Source organism: Neofelis nebulosa, chromosome 3 (assembly GCF_028018385.1).
Source record: "Neofelis nebulosa isolate mNeoNeb1 chromosome 3, mNeoNeb1.pri, whole genome shotgun sequence".
Classification (NCBI taxonomy): domain Eukaryota; kingdom Metazoa; phylum Chordata; class Mammalia; order Carnivora; family Felidae; genus Neofelis; species Neofelis nebulosa.
This window is the reverse complement of record NC_080784.1, coordinates 31780522-31802564: the sequence shown is the minus strand read 5'-3', so window position 1 is coordinate 31802564 and position 22043 is coordinate 31780522. Positions and strand designations below refer to the sequence as shown.

The window sequence follows — 22043 nt, the reverse complement described above, 5'->3', positions numbered from 1 at the left end:
TGATAACAAGGGGATAAGAATTGTGAAGAAATAGTGTTTTTAGGAAAATCAAGGAGTAAGCGAGTAAGAAAAAATCTGCAACAGAAGTTGGAATAATAAATTGCAGTCAGATGGAGGTCTCAAGGTTTTTTATTTTTTAATGCTTATTTGTTTGTGAAAGAGAGAGAGAGAGACAGAGCATGAGCAGGCGAGGGGTGGAGAGAGAGAGGGAGACACGGACTCTGAAGCAGCCTCCATTGCTCTGAGCTGTCAGCACAGGGCCCGACGCGGGGCTTGAACTCACCGACCATGAGATCGTGACCTGAGCCAAAGTCGGACGCCCAACCGACTGAGCCACCCAGGTGCCTTGGAAGTCTCAGGGTTTTGAAATGGGCTTCTGTATTAATCGTCCTCTGATAGGTGTTCTAGATGTTTCAAACAATGGGATTTATTATGGGAATTGGTTAGTTACAAAGGCTTGGAAGGGTTGGTGGAGCAAAAGAACGTAAGGGAAGTTACGCGGAACAAGTAATGGGAAACAGCTACCATCCGTGGGCTGGAGAAGCATGGCAGGGAGATTGGTTGACCCAGAATGCAGGACAGCTGGCCTCCAAGGTTCCGCTGTTGGAGGTGAGCAGGAACCTGTGTGCTGGCACTGAAAGGTCATTGCCACTGCCGCTGGGGCTGTCACCACAGTCTTCGTGGCTGGTGTCTCCACTGCAGCCGATAACGATCACAATCCCAGGTGCTGCTGCTCTCTCTGCTAGGGGAGAAGCCTGTAGAAGAGGCTCCTTCTTGCCCTTCCACTTCCCAGCCTCCCTACAGCACTCCCATTGGCAGGACCTAAATGCAGGCCGGTCGGCAGGGGGTCCTGAGAAATGAAGTCTGCAGGGTCTCTCCCTTCAGTGCGGAGCACAACACACAAAGATAGGAATGGAGCTGAGAAGCCAGCAAGCCGATGACTAACACAACCTCCTGTTAGAAAAAAGAGCTCCAGGCCCTCTGTGCCCTCCGTGAACCCACTTGCAGCCGAGAGTGCTGTAATCTTGGGCAAAACCCATGGTAATACTAAGCCCAGTATTTGAATTCTCGAAGGAATGTGTGTTCTGTTGGGGGACATTGGTGTGTCTGGAAGAAAGTAGTCTCCAGGATAGAGAAGGTCTCTACTTTAGATTCTCTCCTTTCGTGATGGATTTATATAAAGCATTGACTCCTGGATCCATTTTGGTGGAAATTGTCTACAAAATAAAAGGGCAAAATCTTCCATGTGCGTATTCTGTTCTCCATAGGAATTTGTAATCGGTATATTTCAAGTCACTCCGGGAAAAAAAAAAAAAAAACGCACATAAAAAGCAACTTTATCTGGTCACATATAGCGTCGGCCTGGCATGAGAAAGCCGGAGGATTGAGCGGATCTCTCGGCCGCATGCTCGGGCTGGCAACCCTTCTGTACGGGCTGGAGCTGTGTGTTGGCGTTAAGATTTCAAATTCCCGTGACTCGGAGTTCTCTGTAGGTTTATGCTTGGCTCATTGGAGTCAGTGTGCCATGTACCAAAGATTACGATTCACCCAATTCTGTGCACCTGAGATGTACTTTAAAAGGAAAAAAGCCGGGGTGCCTCGGTGGCTCAGTCAGTTAAGTGTCCACCTCTTGATTTCAGTTCAGGTCATGGTTTCGCAGTTCATGAGATCGAGCCCCGAGTTGGGCTGTGCGCTGACAGCACAGAGCTTGCTTGGGATTCTCTCTCCCTCTCTCCCTGCCTCCCCTCCTCAAGTAAATAAACAAATAAAAAATAAAAGGGAAAAGGCAAAGGAAGGGTTATACTCAAAGGTAGAGCACCTAGCTTACTCTAAGAGACTCAAACCAACCTTGGTGGTGATGTAATGGAGACAAGACACGAAAAGGGACTGGGCTTTAGGGGAAGATGGCTAGTTTAGTCAGGGCATGGTCATTGGTGATTTTCTCTGGGCTATCCAAGTGGATATTTCTAGCATGCTATTAGATAATCTGGTTGGAGCTCAGGGGAGCAGTCTGGATAGAGTATAAATGTAGGATCTATCAGTAAGTAGATTTAGTTGAAACCTGAGTAGGGTTGGGAAACGGACATGTTGGCATATTTTAGACTAAATCATTGAAGAGGATTCATTATGGGAGAATGTGCTAGAAGGAAATAGTCATCCCCCCGTTCCTCCTCATGCCCAACCATATTGGATGTCATTGTCCAGAGGTTTAAAATCTGAATTTGTGTCCTTGGTTTAAGTAATCACACACAGTACATCAGGCCACTGTTATACCAGAGCATTAATTCTAACCTGGAAGCAACTGTGCTTGGGGACGATGATTGACAACTTAAATCTGGACAATGGAGCTTTTGGACTCGGCCCAGAGGGGTCAACTCTGGCTTTCTCCAGCTGTGCCCCTTCATACAGGATGAGGAGTCCATAGGCTAAGGTCACGTTCTCACCTGTGGCCATAGAGCCCGTGCCTCCCCCTTAGAGGTCACACTCCAAGTACCAGGATCCCAGAATTCCCTGCCCCAATGGCCAAAGTGGAGCTCACTTCCAGAGCCCTCAGTGGCCACTTCTCTGTTGCAGGTATGCACCCCTGGGCTTCAAGACTGGTGAAGGGATGACTACAAAGGTGTGGAATGTAAAAGAAAAGTTTTACACTGGATACTTGTTAAGCTAGATTTTATCCGAACTGCTCTAGTAGAGGAGACTTCAGTATAGAACTGAGCTCACTTCTGGGGCGCCTGGGTGGCTCAGTCCATTAAGTGTCCGACTGTGACTCAGGTCACGATCTCGTGGTTCATAAGTTTGCAGCCTGCGTTGGACTCTGTGTTATCAGCTCAGGGCCTGGAGCCTGCTTCAGATTCTGTGTCTCCCTCTCTCTCTGCCCCTCCTCTGCTCATGCTCTGTCTCTCTCTGTCTCAAAAAAATTAAAAAAACATTAAAAAAAAAAAAGAACTGAGCTCAACTCTGAATACAACAAAGACTGTTGGGGATGTCTAGCCAACAAGCAGGGTGAGGCAGTCAGTGTATGGAAGGTTACTAAGAGGACAGCAGGGGTAGGAAGATGTTTGCTAAACTGGCTTCAGGATTCATGTTGGAGGCAGGTCAAGGACTTAGACATCAGTTGTGGGGGATGAGGGACTTGGTTAAATATCAAGGGTGAGGAGGGGATTATCACCAAACCAACAAGGCAGGATTCTTTGCCGAATCTGGGCTCTGGAGGCCAAGGGCAGGGCAGCTGGCCAAGGTTGTGACATAGTGAGAAGAGGGCTCAGAAGAGCCTGATTAAATTTGGTCAGAGAGGGAGTTTTTGTCAGGACAGAGCTTGGACTTACAGGTTCAGGTGTCCATGTCTGTGTCACAGGGTCCCTCATGGTGTGGCTCAGAGCCAGGGGCAGAAGGAAAAGGGACCAGGCACCCTGGCGTTCCGGCTTGGAACCCTGAGGAATCTGAGAGGTCTCAGTTTGAACCTGACTGCCCAGCCACCGGTTCTTTTGCAAGAGTCTAAAAGGCTGATGCCTGAAGGGATGGGGCAGAGATTGTCTGATGGGGACTCTCAGCTGAGCAACTCAGGAGCTTCAGGAGGCACCTGGACAGTGGGGGTGGGGAGGGGCAAGACCCAGGACAGGCCACGAGGGAGCCCCCGCCCTCCCACCAAAGAGGAAGGGAAAATGGCGTCTCGCCTGGGGTGGTGCTGACTGAGTGGAAGGGAAGGCCTGAGGGGTTAGGTGAGGCTGTCTGCGAGCCAGGGAGAACCTTTCCCTTCTCTTTTCACCCTGTGCCAGGCCCCAGTGAGAATCACGACCTATGGTAGAAAACGGTGTCGATTTTGAATATATGTTCTCCACATTTGGTGTGAACTGTGACTTTGCACATTAAAAAATATATATATCCATGAATGGGGGCGCCTGGATGGCTCAGTCGGTTGAGCGTCCGACTTTGGCTCAGGTCACGATCTGATGGCTCATGGGTTCGTGCCCCACATCGGGCTCTGTGCTGACAGCTCTGAGTCTGGAGCCTGCTTCGGATTCTGTGTCTCCCTCTCTCTGCCCCTCCTCCACTCAACTCTCTTTCTGTCTCTTCCTCAAAAATAAACATTACAATTTCTTTTTAAATCTTAAAAGAAAATCCAGGAATGTATATATGTTAAGGTGGAAGGATCAAAGATCCAACACTCAGAATGATTTGCAGGTGCTGAATGTTTAGGCATATGGTACTCCGGACCCCGTTTTTACTCTTCCCTCAGGCTCTGCACTGCCAGGAAGGGGCTGCAAAGTTGCTGACTGGCCTAGAGCACAGGCCCAGTTAGGGGGCGTGAGAAGTTTCCAGGCCCAGGGGCAGATGGACAGATGCCTGATTGAACATGTGCGATTGAGAGAGGGCTACACGACATAGAATCGATAAGGGGAAGGTAGGACTCATGAAGAGAGGTGGTAGAGAAGAGGGGGAGAAGATGGGTCTAGAAGCTAGTACAGGAGTGCTTGGAGTCCAGTGGCCTGCCCACACACCCCGACTGGGCTGGAACCAGGCCATCTGCAGAGGTGCATGTACGGCACCCCTCCTGCCTTTAGTTAGAATTTAGCCTGGGGTGATCGGGGTCTTTCCCAGGTGCCAGCACCATTCTTTCACATTAAAAAAATTTTTTTTACTGTTTATTTATTTTTGAGAGAGAGACAGAGCATGAACACGGGCGGAGGGTGCGGGTAGCACAGAGAGAGAGGAAGACACAGAATCCGAAGCAGGCTCCAGGCTCTGAGCTGTCAGCACAGAGCCTGACGTGGGGCTGGAACCCATGAGCCATGAGATCGTGACCTGAGCCCAAGTTAGATGCTCAACCAACTGAGCCACCCAGGTGCCCCGCTTTCACATTTGGAGTTAGCCCTCAGAACCTTAGAGAAAATACATGACCTGATGGGGTTGTGTGGGTAAGTCAAGAAAGTTCACGTGAAACGGCTTTAAAAATAGCAACAAACTACGAAAATTCTGGGTGGTAATATGTGGCCTAAATTGTTTTTCCCCAAGAGCTTTCCTATATTGAGGTATTCTTTGTGGGGCACACAGTTTTATGTTAGAGTTGTCTTTAAAAGCAGGGATTACTAGGGTGTCTGGGTGGCTCAGTCGGTTAAATGTCCCACTTTGGCTCAGGTCATGAGCTCACGGTTGGTGAATTCGAGCCCTGCTTCAGGTTCTGTGCTGACAGCTCGCAGCCTGGAGCCTGCTTCGAATTCTATGTCTCCCTCCCTCTCTCTCTGCCTCTCCCCTCCACACACTCGGTCTCTCTCTCTCTCTCTCAAAAATGAATAAACGTAAAAAAACTTTAAAAGAAAATAAAATCAGGGATTACTTCTGAAGGACATTTTGAGGGGGCACTTTTCTTTTCCTAAATAAGGTATATGTTCTCCCCGAGCAAGCTGGGTTTAAGCCGGGTAATGTTTTGGTGGGGGTACCTGGGAGCACCACGAGCAAATCGTTCAAAAGAATCAAGCGTTGTAGTGGGGCCACTGATCTTTCCGGTCCTTTAGCATTAGCCAGTCGGAAAATTCTGCTCCCCACTAGAGGTTTCAGCTCCAGATAAATGATTCAACCTTCGTTAGTAGAGTGCGGCTAATAATACGTGTTGCCTTCTGTTTTCACCAGTCTGGGTAGGAATAACAAAAAAAGAGTTTGTGTGCTTGCAGAAGGGAAGGAGCACATAAACATATCGTAAAGTATAGTCGGTCTTCTGCTTGTCTGCCACTCCAAATTCAGCCTCCGCAGTTAGCAATCTGGCACCATTTGCCAGCATTAATTTGATTCCATTTGTATTCCAAGTTGCAATTCCCTTTACAGTGCACTTTAGTGCTTAAGATCTATTTGTCAGCTGTTATTTAAAGGAGCGAATAAATTTTTCAGTATGCAGTAAACGCAAAATAACCCAGAGAAATGAAAGTTTGAATCCGAAGTTGTTAAACGGGAGAGCCAGTGAAGAGGACTGTGTAGAACTAGTGAGCTAATGGCATGCAAGTTAGTCACGTTTTTATGGATTTGCCATAGTTGAATTGCCTTTGATTTCTTTAAACGTTCCAACTCTTGGGGCGCCTGGGTGGCTCAGTTGGTTGAGCATCTGACTCTTGATTTCTGCTCAGGTCACTATCTCACAGTTCGTGGGTTTAAGCCCTAAGTAGGGCTCTGTGTTGACAGTGGATCCTGCTTGGGATTCTCTCTCTCTCTCTCTCTGCCCCTCTCCTGTTCACACACTCTGTCTCTCTCTCTCTCAAAATAAATAAATAAACTTAAAAAAATAAGGAATGTTCCAACTCTTGTTATAGTGGGTATTGCCCTAGAGTTGGAGAGAAGTAAGGAACTCAGTTGTTTCCTGAGCCACCTATAGAAATTGTTCAGTATCATCATTCATATTCTATAAATTTTTTTATGTTTATTTATTTCTGAGACAGAGACTGAGCATGAGTGGGGGAGGGGCAGAGGGAGAGGGAGACACAGAACCAGAAGCAGGCTCCAGGCTCTGAGCTGTCAGCACATAGCCCGACGCAGGGCTTGAACTCACAAACCGTGAGATCATGACCTGAGCCGAAGTTGGATGCTCAACCGACTGAGCCACCCAGGCGCCCCATCATTCATATTCTAGACCGTGATATCCTCAGTGAAATATGGTGGACCCTTGAACAATGCAGGTGTTAGGGGCACCACACCCCACACAGTCGAAAAATCTGCATCTAACTTTGGAACCCCCAAAACTTAACTACTACTAATAGCCTGCTGTTCGCTGGAAGCCTGAAGGATAATATGAACAGTCAGTTAACACATATTTTGTATATTATATGTATCATATACTGTATTCTTACAATAAAGTTAGCCAGAAAAAAAGTAAATGGTTATTAAGAAAAACATAAAAGAAAATACATTCACACTATTATACTGTGTTTGTTGAAAACAAATCCACAGGTAAGTGGACCCACAGAGTTCAGGTCTGTGTTGTTCCAGGATCAGCTGTAGTTTAGGGCTTTTATGGTTCTTATTTCAGTCTTCTTGAGTGTTGACCATCTGAAGCTGTAGGTTTAGGGAAGGAGCTCACTGGGCAAAATGCCATCTTTTTTAAAATCTTCCCCAGAGAATTTTAGTGTGGAAGAATCTGATTAAAAGCCTACTTTAATATGATTTTGTGTGTGTCTGTTGTGTATGTGTTTTAGGGAAGTAGCTAGAAAATACTTTTTAAGGTAAAAAAATAATGGGAAATGTTTCTGGGAAGTTAGGTCCCTTTAACTTTCCTCTCTGTTAAAAAGGTATTCCCGCACTTTTAAAGATGGCGTCACTCCTGCAAACTAAACAATTCAGATGGATGTCCTAGAACCTCACACTCTCGTTTTTCAAAAGCCATGTTCTTTTTTAGAGCATGAACATACATGGATGTATCTTGCTTAGATTCCGCAGGCTTGTTTTACTACTAAAGATTGCATATGCACGGAACCCCGTGCTCTTCTCCCCTTCCTTCCTTTATCAGGGTTCCAGTAGAACTTGGCTACCGAGCCGGCAAGCCCTCGTTACAGTGAATGAAGGGTTCATAATTGCTACCAGTCTCAAGTCCCATTCATGTTATGAATACAATCTGAGTGGACCTAGAAACTGGCCACAGAAAGATCTAGCCAGAGCTGGTTTTGGTGCCTGTTACCCTTAACTGATGTGGACGAGCAGAGATGATGCTCAGGCCATCTCCATTCTCTGAAGCACAGGAGGCAGGCGTTGTGTCCTGCTGCTGTCCTGTTCTTTGGATCTTTGCCGTGGCACAGCCAGGGCGAGGCAAATAAAGAGTCACCTGCGTGCCATATAGCAGCAGCCGCCAGCCACTGGTGTCTCACCCACTCACTCAAGACACCTGTGCCTGCCCCCCTCCCGAGTTAAGTGTGGACCCACTTCTGTTCTAATCATACGCCACCAATCTTAATCTTGTATCTTGATCACTGTCTCTGACTCCTGTGGATTGGACTCCAGTTCTCTCCCAGTTAAACAGCCTTGATTCCTGTTATGCCTTCAGCGGAAACTTAATGCTCTAACTCAAGTTCCTGGGTTCCTGGTCCTGTTGGTGACCAGTTGACCAGCAACCACTTCATGTGCAAATGGCCTTTCTTCTCAAATTCTCTACTCTTTCACATCTTCAAGTTTGTCTGTTAACTTTTGCTGGCCACCTAACTCTACGTGTCATTAAATTCCCGGTGTGTATGTAGGTGAGCATTCTTTTTTGTTTTTTAATGTTTATTGATTATTTTTGAGAGACAGAGAGACAGAGCGTGAGCAGGGGAGGGGAGGGGAGGGGCAGAGAGAGAGAGAGAGAGAGGAAGACATAGAATCCGAAGCAGGCTCCAGGCTCTGAGCTGTCAGCACAGAGCCTGATGCGGGGCTCGAACCCACAAACCATGAGATCATGACCTGAGCCGAAGTGGGATGCTTAACTGACTGAGCCACCCAGGCGCCCCAGTCTTACTTGATCTTTAATTGTTTAAAAGCCTTTCGTGATTAAATGACTTCTTGCTGTAGTGTTGGCACCAAAGAGTATATATTTATTTGAGAGAGTGTGTACCAGCATTAAACAATTAATTTTTATGAATTCTACTAGAGAAAATGTTTTGTTCCTCTGGAAGCATTTATTTGGGCTTTTTTTCTTTTTTTCCCCTGCAGATAGATTTTTTTTTTTTTTTTTTTTTTGCCATTTCCTTACATTTAAAAACTCAAATCAGGGGCCACAAAATCATCAGTGTCAGGAACACTTTAGAAATTCTGTTACATATTGTGGTATTGTCTTAATCCTTTCTCGGTTATAGAAATAACTTCTTCCTGATTGAGTCTGCATCCACGATGTCAGGAAACAACTGCTTACCACATCCATCACTTCTGTCTGCACAGGATCGTGTTTCAAAGGTTTCCCAATTAATCCTGCGGAAGTTAGAATCACTCATAATTATGATCCTGTTATGCCTTCTTTATTTCTTGATGTGCTTGTTAATTAACGTCCATCCTGCAGCGGTCTGTAGCATGGTGCTATTATTGGCTGTTTTGTCTTTAAAAGCCTCTTTTCTACCATTTTGACTAAGATTGATTCACTGCACTTTGTTGAAATCGATCATTTTGGATGAAAAAAAATATCTATACCATATATTCGTTCTGGCTACTTTTGCGTGATTTCACTTTTTTTCAGTCCAGCAATGCCAAGCTGGTTGCTTACCCCTTTTTGGCTTCCTTTCTCTTGCTCTTTTCTTTTTTAAGAGCTGTCTATCTCTTTCTTTCTCCCGCCCTCTCTGAGACAACACCTCTGGGGAGAAAAGCCAATTGGCGGAGGCAGCAGAATAAATTCTCATTTCAGAACCAGGCTACACACTAGTCCCATTTCTCTTTTTATAAAATCAGGAAGAGGGTCCCTCTGCTTGGTGATCCTCCCCCTGAACAGTCTCTAGGGTGACAGCGTCATGACTGACTGCGAGGCACTTTGCAAGCACTGTAGTGTCCTTCATTATAGCCTCAAACTCCTCTGTATTCTAATCTCACCAGGTAGACTCCAGACGAGCACTAAAATTCTTGCGCACGTACTAACATTTTCTTTTCTTCTTCCAGGCACTGACTTTAACATAGATAGCTTACCTCTGCCTCGGAAGGCCCATCACGACTGGGCCCTTTTTCACGAAGAGTCTCCGAAAAATAATTACAAACTCTTTCACAAGCCAGTCATCACCTTGTTCAACTACACTGCCACGTTCAGCCGACATTCCCACTTGCCACTGACCACCCAGTACTTGGAGGGCGTAGAAGTCCTGAAGTCACTCAGATACCTAGTCCCTTTGCGGTCCAAGAACATCCTTCGAAGAAGACTTGCTCCACTGGTGTATGTCCAGTCAGACTGTGACCCGCCATCAGACAGGGACAGCTATGTTCGAGAACTGATGACTCACGTTGAGGTGGATTCCTACGGTGAGTGTTTACGAAACAAGGATCTCCCTCCGCAGCTAAAAAATCCAGCTTCCATGGATGCTGATGGCTTTTATAGGATCATTGCACAGTATAAGTTTATCCTTGCCTTCGAGAATGCGGTGTGTGACGACTACATCACTGAGAAGTTCTGGAGACCTCTGAAACTGGGGGTGGTCCCTGTGTATTATGGGTCCCCCAGCATTGCTGACTGGCTCCCAAGTAATAGAAGTGCTATTCTCGTGTCTGAATTTGCTCACCCTAGAGAACTGGCAAGTTACATCAGACAACTGGATCACGACGACAGACTGTACGAGGCCTACATAGAATGGAAGCTGAAGGGTGAGGTCTCGAATCAGCGACTCCTCACAGCACTCAAGGAACGGAAGTGGGGAGTACAAGACGTCCACCAGGACAACTACATCGATACATTTGAGTGCATGGTGTGCAGCAAGGTGTGGGATAATATCCGGCTTCAGGAGAAGGTGAGAGAATCAAGGTTTGGCGAAGAGGCTCTAGAAGAGCCATCTCGATGGCTTCTGACATTTTGCATCCTTTTTTAAAAAAAAATTATTATTATTATTATGTTTTAAAGTTTATCTATTTTGAGAGAGAGCAGGAGGGGCAGAGAGAGAGGGAAAGAGAAGAGAATCCCAAGCAGGCTCTGTACTGTCAGCACAGAGCCCGACACGGCACTCAAACTCAACAAACCACGAGATGGTGACCTGAGCCAAACCCAAGAGTCAGATGCTTAACAGACTGAGCCACCCAGGCGCTCCGCGATTTTGTATCCTTCTGTAGCGGCCCCTTCGTACTCCTCTTCATTCCCATTAGAGAGACCAGGCTCTGCAGGAAGGTGAATATTTCATTCCTCTCCTTTGAGGACTTCATTCCTCATGAAGTTTACTAGTCCTGTCCTTCTTCCCGAAGGCCTTAAACTCCCCTTTATTGTTTCTTCTGAAGGACACCATGCTGCAGGTGCTGGGCAGTGATAGAAGCAGGCTGCAGGAGAGGGAAGAAAATAATAAAAAATGGGAAACTTCTAAATCTCATCCACATTGTCAGGTCTTTAACTTTTCCATCAGTGCTCTGGTTTCTGTCAGACTCCTTACACGTTTGCCTCACAGGCTACTGCTTGGAAACTTATTTTCATTTCACATGTGCAATCTAACACCTTTCTCTCTCTCTCTCTCTCTCTCTCTCTCTCTCTCTCTCATTCTTGCTCTTTCTCTTTCTGGCACATGCTTATTAATATAGAGAAAATATTCAAATAATGATGGAATAACCCTTAAAATATTTCTTTTTCTTAAACTATTATAAAGAAATTTCTTAGTAATGTCTTCACATTTCTTGATGCTCTTAACATTTGCTTGCTTTACTTATTTATACTGGGAATGGTCTCACTTTATATATAACTAAATTTGTTAGAAGGTAGTTTATTGAAAGAAAGAGAAAGATTAGTTTAATTTACCTTTGAAATTAAAAGAGAGTGGTGCCCAGGTGGCTCAGTCAGCCCCTAAAAGTCAGCCAACTTTGGCTCAGGTCATGACCTTGCGATTCATGGTTTCGAGCCCCGTGTCGGGCTCTGTGCTGACAGCTCAGAGCCTGGAGCCTGCTTCGGATTCTGTGTCTCCCTCTCTCTCTCTGCTCCTCCCCTGCTCACACTCTGTCTGTCTGTCTCTCTCTCAAATAAATAAATGTTTAAAAAAATTGAAAAAAAAAAGAAATTAAAGAAGAAATGAGATGGCCCACTTATACTATACTACTTGGCAATCACTCATGAGTCCCTTGTCCTACTCCCATATACACGTAATGTTTCATCTAAGTTCTCTGGAGGCAAACAATTTTTGTTAAATACTGAAATGTTTATTTTGGACAGCGTATTAATTTCAGGTCAGACATAAACCTGAACAGTTCATTGAATTATTTTTGTGTATTGTGTAGATAAGGCTCTCATATGAGAAATGTATGTATTTTTAGACAAATTTTAAAATATTTGAAAGATTATTTTCCTCATTTTAACTAGTATAAAAATTTAAATTGTTTTATCTGGTTTTATATAACAAAGATTTACTCATAAAATCATTTCTTTTAAGCCAAGTGACTTGGTTGCTGCACAAACACTATTACATCATCCTTCTCAGAGAATGTATCCTGACTGGCAACGACTTCCTCTTTGACCTAAGTTACAGGGCCACGTTACAGCAAAAACCAAAATCCGCACACTGCAGAAAACGTGAAAAAGTAGAGACCACATTAATTACCCATGCCATCCTAATTATTTATTCTGAAAGTCTGTTAAAGCAGAAAACAGAACTTCTGAGGGTGGTGATTTGCCCGGGGCTGCCGATCAAGATCTGTGCCAGGCTTGGACATGACACTCACAGAAAACCAAAGAACCCCACAAGCCCTAACTGTGTCCGCACCTCACAGACGCCCTTTTGGAATGATTGCTGGGGACTGGAAGAGAGCGCATGACGACGTTGGTGGATAGCTTTGTAAAAGTTATAGGAGAATGTGTATATTCCTGCATTTCCAAAAAAACAGCTAACTGTGGTATTTCTGAGTGCCTGAAGGTGATGTAATTACATGTCTTTCTCTTTGGAGTCTTTGAAGAAAAGTAGATGGAGTAGGCTGTCCTTTGGCGTGTTCTTATTCCTCCCCAAGAAGTGGTCAGTGAGGATGATTAAAAGGCTTTGCTTGCATTTCAATGGATGCGCTACAGTTCTCAAATGCTAATGTGCTCATTATTGAAAAGCAGAACAAAATGTACCGTGAAAGTAAATTAAAAGGGTATTAAGACCGGTTCTTTACTCTGGCATTTATTCATTTGTTTTATAAGATTTGTTACAGCTTCCATATGCCATGCCTTAAAGTAAGCTGCTTATATATGTTTCTTCACTTTTTCTCTTTCAGCCAAGAAAAAGCTAAAAGAAATAATTTGATTTCCTCTGACTCTGATTATTTTTCATCTTGTGGCTGGCAATAATTTAATCATTGTATTTGGATGTAGAAACTACCGTAAGAATATCAAATGTATCTCCCCTTTCTCTACTCTGCTTATCCCCTGCTCTCCCTCCCCACAGACCTAGTGAGTTATCTATTGCTGTGTGAATAATAATGTCACAGACTTAGTGGCTTAAAAACCACACATATTTATCATCTCACGGTTTCTTGTGGGTTAGCTCGTGGCTTAAGCGGGTCCCCCGGAAGCCTGCAATCAAAGTATCAGTCAGGGCCGGGTGTTCACCCGGAGGCTCAACTGGGGACAAGTCTGCTTCTAAACTCACATGCTTGTTGGCAGATTCAGTTCCTAGAGGCTATAGGACTGAGGGCTTCAAGTTGCTCGTTGGCTGGAGGCCGGAGGCTGCCCTTGGCTCTGAGAGGCCACTACATTCCTCGTCCATGCGGGCTTCCCCAGCATGGCTGCTTACTTCCTCAAAGCCAGCAAGGGAGTGAGAGAGTTCAGCAAGATCAGTGCTGCAACCAGCATATATGATCATGTGCACACAATCACATACATTCTCTCACCTTTGCCGTATTTTATTGGTTAGAAAACAAGTGAAGATACCTTGCACGCTCAAGAGGAAAGGAATACAAGGGCATGAATACCAGGAGGCAGAAATCACGGGGGCCATCTGGAGTCTGTCCACCACACCTGTTGAATCTGAGTAGGCTTGTTCTCTATGGTGTTTGCTTTATTTACCCCATGTAGGGGGAAGTCTTTCGGTATTGAATTGACTTTAGTCTGTAAAAGAACATTTACCGATACACCATCCTGACCTCAAAAAGGCCATAATAGGGGAGACAGCATATAATCGTCAGAGATCTAACTTCACAGGGGATAAGCTTTTAAAAAATTAGCTTTGAGATATAATTGATATACAATAAACTGCACATATTTAAAATGCGTGGTTTGATTAGTTATGACCTATACCTGTGAAACCATCACCCCAATCAAGATGACAAACATTTCTGTCCTCCCCAGGAGTTTCCTCAAGTCCCTCTTTAATCCATCCTCTCTCCACCCCCTTTCTCAGGCAGCCACACATCTGCTTTTTGCCACTTCTGACAAAGAAGCTAAGGCACTTTTCTAGAATTTTATGTAAATGGAATCCTGTAATGATTCTCTTTTGTGTCTGGCTTCTTTCTATCCACATGATAATGTTGACATTCATCCACAACACTGCGTATCAACAGTTCCTTTCTCTTCATGTTGAAGTTCGCACATGCCAAAATGGCTTTATCCATTCAGCTGTTGATGGACATTTGAGTTGTTTTCAGTTTCTGGCTATTACAAAATAAAGCTGCCTCAAACATTCACGTACAAGTCTTTGCGTGGACGTATGTTTTCATTTGTCTTCTATAAATACCTAGGCAAGGAATGGCTAGGTCATATGGTAGATGTCTGTTAAACATTTTGAGAAATTACCAGATTGTTTTCCAAAGTTACTCTGTCGTACATCCCCACCAGCATTGCATGGGAGTTGCATTCATTAACAGTCGGTGTGGTCAGTCGTAGTTTTTGCCATTTTGCTGGGTGCATAGTGGTATCTCACTGTGATTTAATTTACATTTCTCAGCAACTAATGATTTTGAGTACTTTTTAAATGGCTTATTTGCCATCAATATCTTCGGCGATACGTCTCTTCAAATCTTTGCTCATTTAAAAAAGATTGAGTTATTCTTGTTATTCTTGAGTGGTGACAGTTCTTCATAAATTTTGAACAAATAACAGATGTTTTCTTCCAGTCTTTGGGTTTTTCCATTTTCATAACAGTGTCTTTTAAGGTGTAAAAGGTTTTAATTTTGATGAAGTCCAGCACATCATTTTTTTCTTTTATATTTGTGTGTTTTGTGTCCTATATAAAAATATTTGTGTAACCCAAGGTCACTAAGATGTGCTTCTGTTTTATTCTAGAAATGTTGTGGTTTTAGCTTTTACACTTGGGTCTGTTTTCCACTTAGAGTTAATTTTTGTAATGCAGTGTGGTGTAAGAGTTGAGGTTTGTATATTTGGATGTCCAATAGGATCGGCACCATTACTGGAAAGATTATTTTTTCATGATTGAATTACCTTGTTGTTTTTTTCTAAACTCAGTTGGCTATATATATATATATATATATATATATATATATGGGTTAATTTCTGGACTGATCAATATGTCTGTATTTAAGTACTGTAGCTTCATAATAAGTGTTAAAATGAGATAGTGTCAATCTTCCAACCTTGTTCTTTTTCAAAATTATTTTCACCATTTTAGGTCTTTTGCTTTAATATATAAATTTTAGAGTCAGTTTGCCAATTTATATGAGAATGCTTGATAGCATTTTCATTGTGATTGTGTTGAATGTAAGTATCAATTTTGGGAGAATTGACAACAATATTGAGACATTTAACCCATAAGAATGATATATCTATCCATTTAAGTCTTCTTTAATTTCTCTAGACATTATTTTGTAATTTCTTGTGTACAGGTTTTTTTATAACTCTTTACTCAAATTTATCACTAAGTAGTTCACATTTTTTGATACCATAATAAATGATATATATTTTTAAACTATATATTCTGATCATTTGTTGCTGGTATATAGAAAAAAATTGATTTTGTACGTTGACTTCATAGTCTGCAACCGTGTTCATTACACTGATTAGTTCTGGTATCTTTTTTAAAGATTTCTTAGGATTTTTCTACATAAATGATCATGTCATTTATGAAAGAAGATGATTTTATCCCCATCTCCAATCTATTTGCCTTTTATTTCTTCCCCTTTTCTCCTTTACTCTACTAAGACCTTCATTATAACTTTGAAGAGTACTGTTGGGACCATAGTTCCCCATCATAGAGAGACTTGTTCTTCATCATTGTCTCATCATTGTTTTTCATCATCGTTTATGATATTAGCTGTAGGATTTTGGTTGATGCCCTTTATCAAATTGATAAAGTTTCCTTCTGTTCTTACTTTGATGAGAATTTTTTAGCATGAGTGGATATAGAATTTGTCAAATGATTTTCTGTCTCCATTGAGACGATCATGGTTTTCCTTCTTTATTTAATGATGAATTACAGTGATAATTTTCAAGGCTAAATGACCTTGCTTTCCTGAGATAAACTTCACTTGGTTATATTATCCTTCTTATTTATTGTTGGATTTGAATTGTTAAAATTTTTGTTAGGAATCTTTGCATCATGAGGTAGACCGGTCCATGTTTTTCTCCCAGTGCCTTGGCTAGTTTTCATATGTGGTAATGCTGCTCTCATGTTCCCTCTGCTCGTGTTTCCTGAGTTTGTGGAGATTTAGTATTATTTTTTCCTTAACTGTTTGTTGAATTTACCAGTAGGCCATCAAAGTTTTTTCCTTGTAGGAAGGTTTTTAAGTATAAATTGAATTGTTTTAATAGATATAAAGCTGTTCCTGTTATTCATCTCCTTTTGAGTGAGCTTTGGTAGAATGTGTCTTCTAAGGGATTTTTTTTTCATATTCTCCAAGTTGTCAAATTGACTAGCATACCATTGTCAGCATTCCTTTATTCTTTCAATATCTGTACTATCTGTATGTCACCTCTGTCATGTCTGATATTAATTTGTGTCTTTTTTTCATGATTAATCTACACAGAGATTTATCCATTTCATTGAGCTATTCAAATAATTAGCTTTTGATTTCATTATTTTTTCTTTTGTTTTATACCTTAATTATTTCTGTTCCTTATTTTAATTTTTCTTTTTTAATTTTATTTATTTATTTAATATAATGTATTGCCATGTTGGCTAACATACACTGTATACAGTGTGCTTTTGGTTTTGAGGGTAGATTCCTGTGGTTCATCACTTACATACAACACCCAGGGCTCATCCCAACAAGTGCTTTCCTCAATTTACCCTCTCCCACCATCAACCCTCAATTTGTTCTCTGTATTTAAGAGTCTCTTATGGTTTGCCTCCCTCTCTGTTTGTAACTCTTTTTTTCCTCTTCCCTTCCCCCATGGTCTTCAGTTAAGTTAATTTTTCTTAAATTGGACTTAATTTGCTCATTTTCAAATTTAAGGTAGAAACTTGGGTCATTGATTTTAAACCTTTATGCTTTCATAATATACGTGTTTAATGCTATAAAATTCCTCTAATCACCACCTGAGCTACCTCCTACAAATTTAGGTTATTATGTTAATGTTAATTCAGCTTAAAATATTTTCAGTCTTCTGCCCTGCTACCAGTCTCCCTCCTGAGCATCTGATGGAGGTCCATGGAAAAGAGCTTTTGAGTGGATTTGAACTCTTCCTTTGTGTTTGGGACTCCTAGGTATTCCAAACTGGCATGAAAACCCATACTTCACCTTTAAGAATTTGTTAAAAATGTAACTCGGGGCACTTGGGTGGCTCAGTCGGTTAAGTGTCCAACTCTTGATATTGGCTCAGGTCATGATCTCGCAGATGGTGAGATCGAGCCCTGCATTCCTGTCAGCACAGAGCCTGCTTGGGATTCACTCTCTCCTCTCTCTTTGCCTCTCTCTCTCTCTCTGTCTCTCTGTCTCTCTGTCTCTCTCTCTCAAAATAAATAAGTAAACATTTTTTAAAAATGTTAACTGATTTCTTATTACCTGTTGGTATGACGACCACCGCTTTCTCCTGTGTTCTGTCAAAGGTTAAACAAATGATGTATCCATCTCTCCCTGGAGGGGCTTGTTACTCTGGAATTCGGTTTACCTGGTTCCTGTGTGATTTCAGTTCCCTGATGGCCTCAAGGAAAGTTGTGAATTTAGATTACCTGACTTTGTCCTTATTGTTAGAATAGGAACCATGTTCTCTTTGGAAGCAAAATATTTGTTAATCATACTTTAGAAACAGCTTGTTTTTCTGCCCAGGACCCCAGCTGGAAAGGCAATTTGAGATGCTGAAACTTAGTCACTTCCAAAATGTCATGACTATTTCATCAGACACACTTCCTTCAGGTCATACTGTGAACTATTTCTACAAGAACACTAGAGTTAAGAGTCCATTTCATAAGATTATTTTCTTTGTGATATCACCTCAGATGGAACTTTATCCTACACTGCTGAAAGGACTTTTGAGTGGGCAGGCACGCAAACAGATATCAGTACTGGCTTTCTCATGTAAACAGTGACGCAGCACCAGGGTTGGGAAGGCCATCCAATGGTATGTGGTCAGTATGGCTACCAGCTGACTGGTTCTAGCATCACGAACAAGCCATCTGCTGGTTATCTTGGAACATTTCCGGTGCTGGCGATTGCATCATTTTTCAAGGTAGCCCATTTTATCTTTTGTTAGTTTTGACAGTTATATGGTTCTTTCCTTTGAACCCGGACTTTGCTTTCTCTAGTCCATTCTTAGTTACCTGCTTCTGACTCTTTAGTTCAATGGGATGTAGCCTCGCATCTCCACATGTTAGTCAATAAATATGAGCGGTGACCTTTCAAAAGTTTGCATCCTCCTTTCTTGATTCTGTTCTGCTCTTGCTTCAAATATAATCTCTGACCAACCATAATCCCTCACTAAAATAACCCCAATTTTGAGCCCACCTCTAGTTTTCTGGGGGAAAAAAATGTATTGCTATTCAGACTTCCCAGCTTTTAAGTCTTAGCATTTCCTAATGGTTTGCTGTTTGGATTTGTGTTCTGGGTCTCTGTGCTGTGTTGTCTTGGTAAAGAAGTCTTGCCCTAGTTCCAGACCCTTTTAAGCCAAACTGCATGGTCATTTGTCAGTGGTCCTCAAGAGCAGAGAGGTATATCCTTCACTCTCTTCCAAACATGTTAATGCATTCAACTTAGAGTCCCTTCAGATGCTTAAAGGAAGCTTTATATGCATTCTAGGTCATCTTTTTTTCGGGCTACACCCTAGTATCTTCTCCTGTGCTTCCTATGGAAAGTTTAACAAAAAAGGGAATATATTGATTCAACCACAGGTAGGCACCCAAATTGTTATATTTCCAAATTGGTTTTTCTACTCTGCTTTCTAAATTTGTGTTGGATGAGAATTCTAATTATTACAAACTCAATACATTATAAGCCCTGTTATCTTCACATTAAAAATTTTTTTGGAAAAAGATACACATGCACATAGCTCAAAGTATTAAATAGTTATGCAAAGTTAGTTTTAAAAAAAAAAGAGCAGCCTTTAAGTTACCCCTTTTCTCCCTCCCCAGGAGCAATCTCTTACCACCACACTTAGCTAATTATTTTGGTATTTGCCCAATGTTTCTAACTAACATGCCGATACACTAATATTTTGATGTTTAAAAAAAGGGACCCTGAGAGCTCCCCTGCCCAGCATTTGAGGATTTTCCTTTCTTATCTTTTTCTATTGCGTGGACACCTCTATTTCTTGCATGCTTTCTCCCTTTTCCCGAGTTTGCGCTTCTGATTGATCCTACCCTTGGACAGCTTCTTGAGAAGGGGTACGTGAGGATGTCTGAAATGTCTTCATTTCACTCCAACATGGAAGCCATAGTTTCGCTGAGTGTAAACTATCAGTTTTCCTTAGAATTTGGAAGGCATTTTGCATCGCCTTGAAAAAAAAAAAAAACTTTTACTTTTGAAATGATTTTAAATTGGCGGAAGAGTTACAAAGATGGTACAGAGGTCCTGACGCCCTTCACCTGGCCTCTCCTGTTGTCAACATTGCACATCATGACATGATAACGTGTCCGCGCTTAAGAAATTAACGTTGGCACACTGCTATTGACTCACCTGCAGACTTTGGTCGTATTTCACCCGTTTTTCCACCAACATCCTTTGTTCCAGGATTAAATCCAAGATACCAGATTGAAATGAGCCCTCGTGTGTCCTTGGTCTTCTCCAAACTGTGACAGTCATTCAGTTTCCTTATTTTTAATGACTTTGATGCTTTTAAAGAGTACTGGCCAGTATTTTTGTAGACTGTCCCTCCATGGGTTTGTCTGATGTTTTCTCCTGTTAAAACTTGGATTATGGATTTGGGGGAATAATATTGCAGTGGTGAAAGGGCCCTTCTCATCGCACCTTGTCAGGGGGGTGCATGACATCAACCTGACCTATTACTAGTGATGTTAACTTTGATCACTTGGTTTAAGGCGATACCTGCTAGGTTGCCTCCGTGAGCTTACTGTTTTTCCCTTTCCATTAAGCAGGTTGCTAAGTCCAGGTCATGCTCGAAGGGAGGGGGATTGATCTTCACCTCCTCGAGAGAGGAATATCACACAATTTGCGGGCATGTGTTAAAACCACCACAATAATGAATAAATATTTCGGGGGAGATATTTTGAGGCTACGCAAGTATTCTTTTTCTTCCCTAAAGGTTTACGCACTAATGTTAACATTCAACGGTTAGTCTCACCATCACTTTTTAACCTCCAGTGTCCCTGTCAAGAAATCTACAACCATCCTAACTCCTGATCCTCAGAATTAGACTTTTCCAGTCAGGGAGGTGGCAGAATCTCTCCCTTCTTTTCTGTGTTCTGAGATTTCATAAAAATATTTGCCAAGAGACTATTTGTTTTGCTGGGGAGTGACGATATTTGCTTTCAAAGGAAAAGTACGTGTCGGGTGCTGTTGTTGTGAGGCAGGAACATGGGACTTGTTTTTCCTTATCATCTATTTTGAATTCTTTTTTCCTTTCTCCCTATGCAGGGCTTACCACCCAAAAGATGGAAGGCAGAAGTTACCCACCTGAGCTGCCCGGAGCCCACAGTGTTTGCTTTCTCACCTCTGGCTCCACGTTGGAGCTCTTTGAGGGAGATGTGGATACCAAGCTTTGAACAGTCCAAGAAAGAAGCCCAGGCACTAAGGTGGCTGGTTGATAGGAATAAAAATTTTTCAGCTCAAGAGTTTTGGGCCCTCGTGTTCAAGGACTAATTTCTACCAGTATCACAGCGATATAGACTAGGGGGTTCTCTTGAACTTTATTTTCTAGGTTGCCTTAACACTCGAATACAGTCGCTACTTTGTTGACTGTCCTTCAGGATAAGGATTAATTGCTGTAGTTCTCATAATGAGCCCTCTCAGCTAATGGATATGAATTACCCTTAGGGGTCAACTCTGTATTTTTTATACGAAAAAAGTGAATATGTCGTATGGACACTGGTTACCTTCAGTTTCCACGCCTGGACGGATGTACCTACTGCCTTTTGTGGACGTCCAGCTAATGCGGAGTGAGTGCTTTCCTCGCCGCAAGCGAGGCGGAGGGTGGAGCTGTGGATTCTTGACACTCACCTCACTGTCTGCGGTTTATTAGTATTTGGCAAGCCCGGTGTCCTGATGCTAAGCATGAACATGAAATGCATTAGAACTTGGCAATGAGAGATTCCATCTGTTGGTTTCCAGGGATGTAAGTGAGTAATAAAAGCTGTGTGAATTTTATCGGCCGTTTAGTCTTCAAGTCAGAAGAACATACGCATGCCTGCCTTCTCCTTACTCTCACTACCTCTCTTTTCTTCTTTCCACCTTGCCCTGCGTCCTTCCCCGCTCGCCTCCCTAACTGGAATGTCTTAGGAAGACCTGCCTTCTCCTCGTGTATTTTGAACGGTGAGATGTTCTCAATTGTCTCTCACTCTGCAGAGCAGAAGAATAATCATATGATCCAGGCGGTACACCTTGTTCGTTTCCATCAGCGTGAGAGTGGAAGTGAATGTCCCCAGGAACCCCAGTTGTGTTGAAGGTGATTTGTTTTTTCTTAGGACGATACAATAGTGGGCAGCCCCACTGGTTTGTAAATGTCCCTTGTCATTTCTGATCCCGTCACACAGAAGGTTCATCTCTCCTGGCGGGATCATCCAGTAGAGCTCCATGAAAGACCGGGAGAAAACACTGACTCACATTTTCTTCCCGTGTGATGGTGGGGAGGCTTTTTTTTAAAAAAAAATTTTTTTTTTTAACGTTTATTTTATTTTTGAGACAGAGAGAGACAAAGTATGAACAGGGGAGGGTCAGAGAGAGGGAGATACAGAATCCGAAACAGGCTCCAGGCTCTGAGCTGTCAGCACAGAGCCCGACGCGGGGCTTGAACTCACGGACCGCGAGATCATGACCTGAGCCGAAGTCGGCTGCCCAACCGACTGAGCCACCCAGGCGCCCCTTTTTTTTTTTTTTTTTTTAATTTTTTTTTAACGTTT

The 22043-nt window shown here is 42.7% G+C and overlaps 1 protein-coding gene across 1 annotated transcript in view; it reads left to right on the top strand.

The window, feature by feature from the left end:
- FUT10 (fucosyltransferase 10) overlaps nucleotides 1-21291 on the top strand; it is a 79613-nt gene extending 58322 nt beyond the window's left edge. Inside the window, exons 4-5 of the mRNA XM_058720250.1 lie at nucleotides 9592-10427; nucleotides 20563-21291. Coding sequence (XP_058576233.1) covers nucleotides 9592-10427; nucleotides 20563-20787 — 1061 coding nt within the window. The 3' untranslated portion in view covers nucleotides 20788-21291. The remainder of the gene's footprint in view (nucleotides 1-9591; nucleotides 10428-20562) is intronic.
- Nucleotides 21292-22043: the final 752 nt, after the last annotated feature.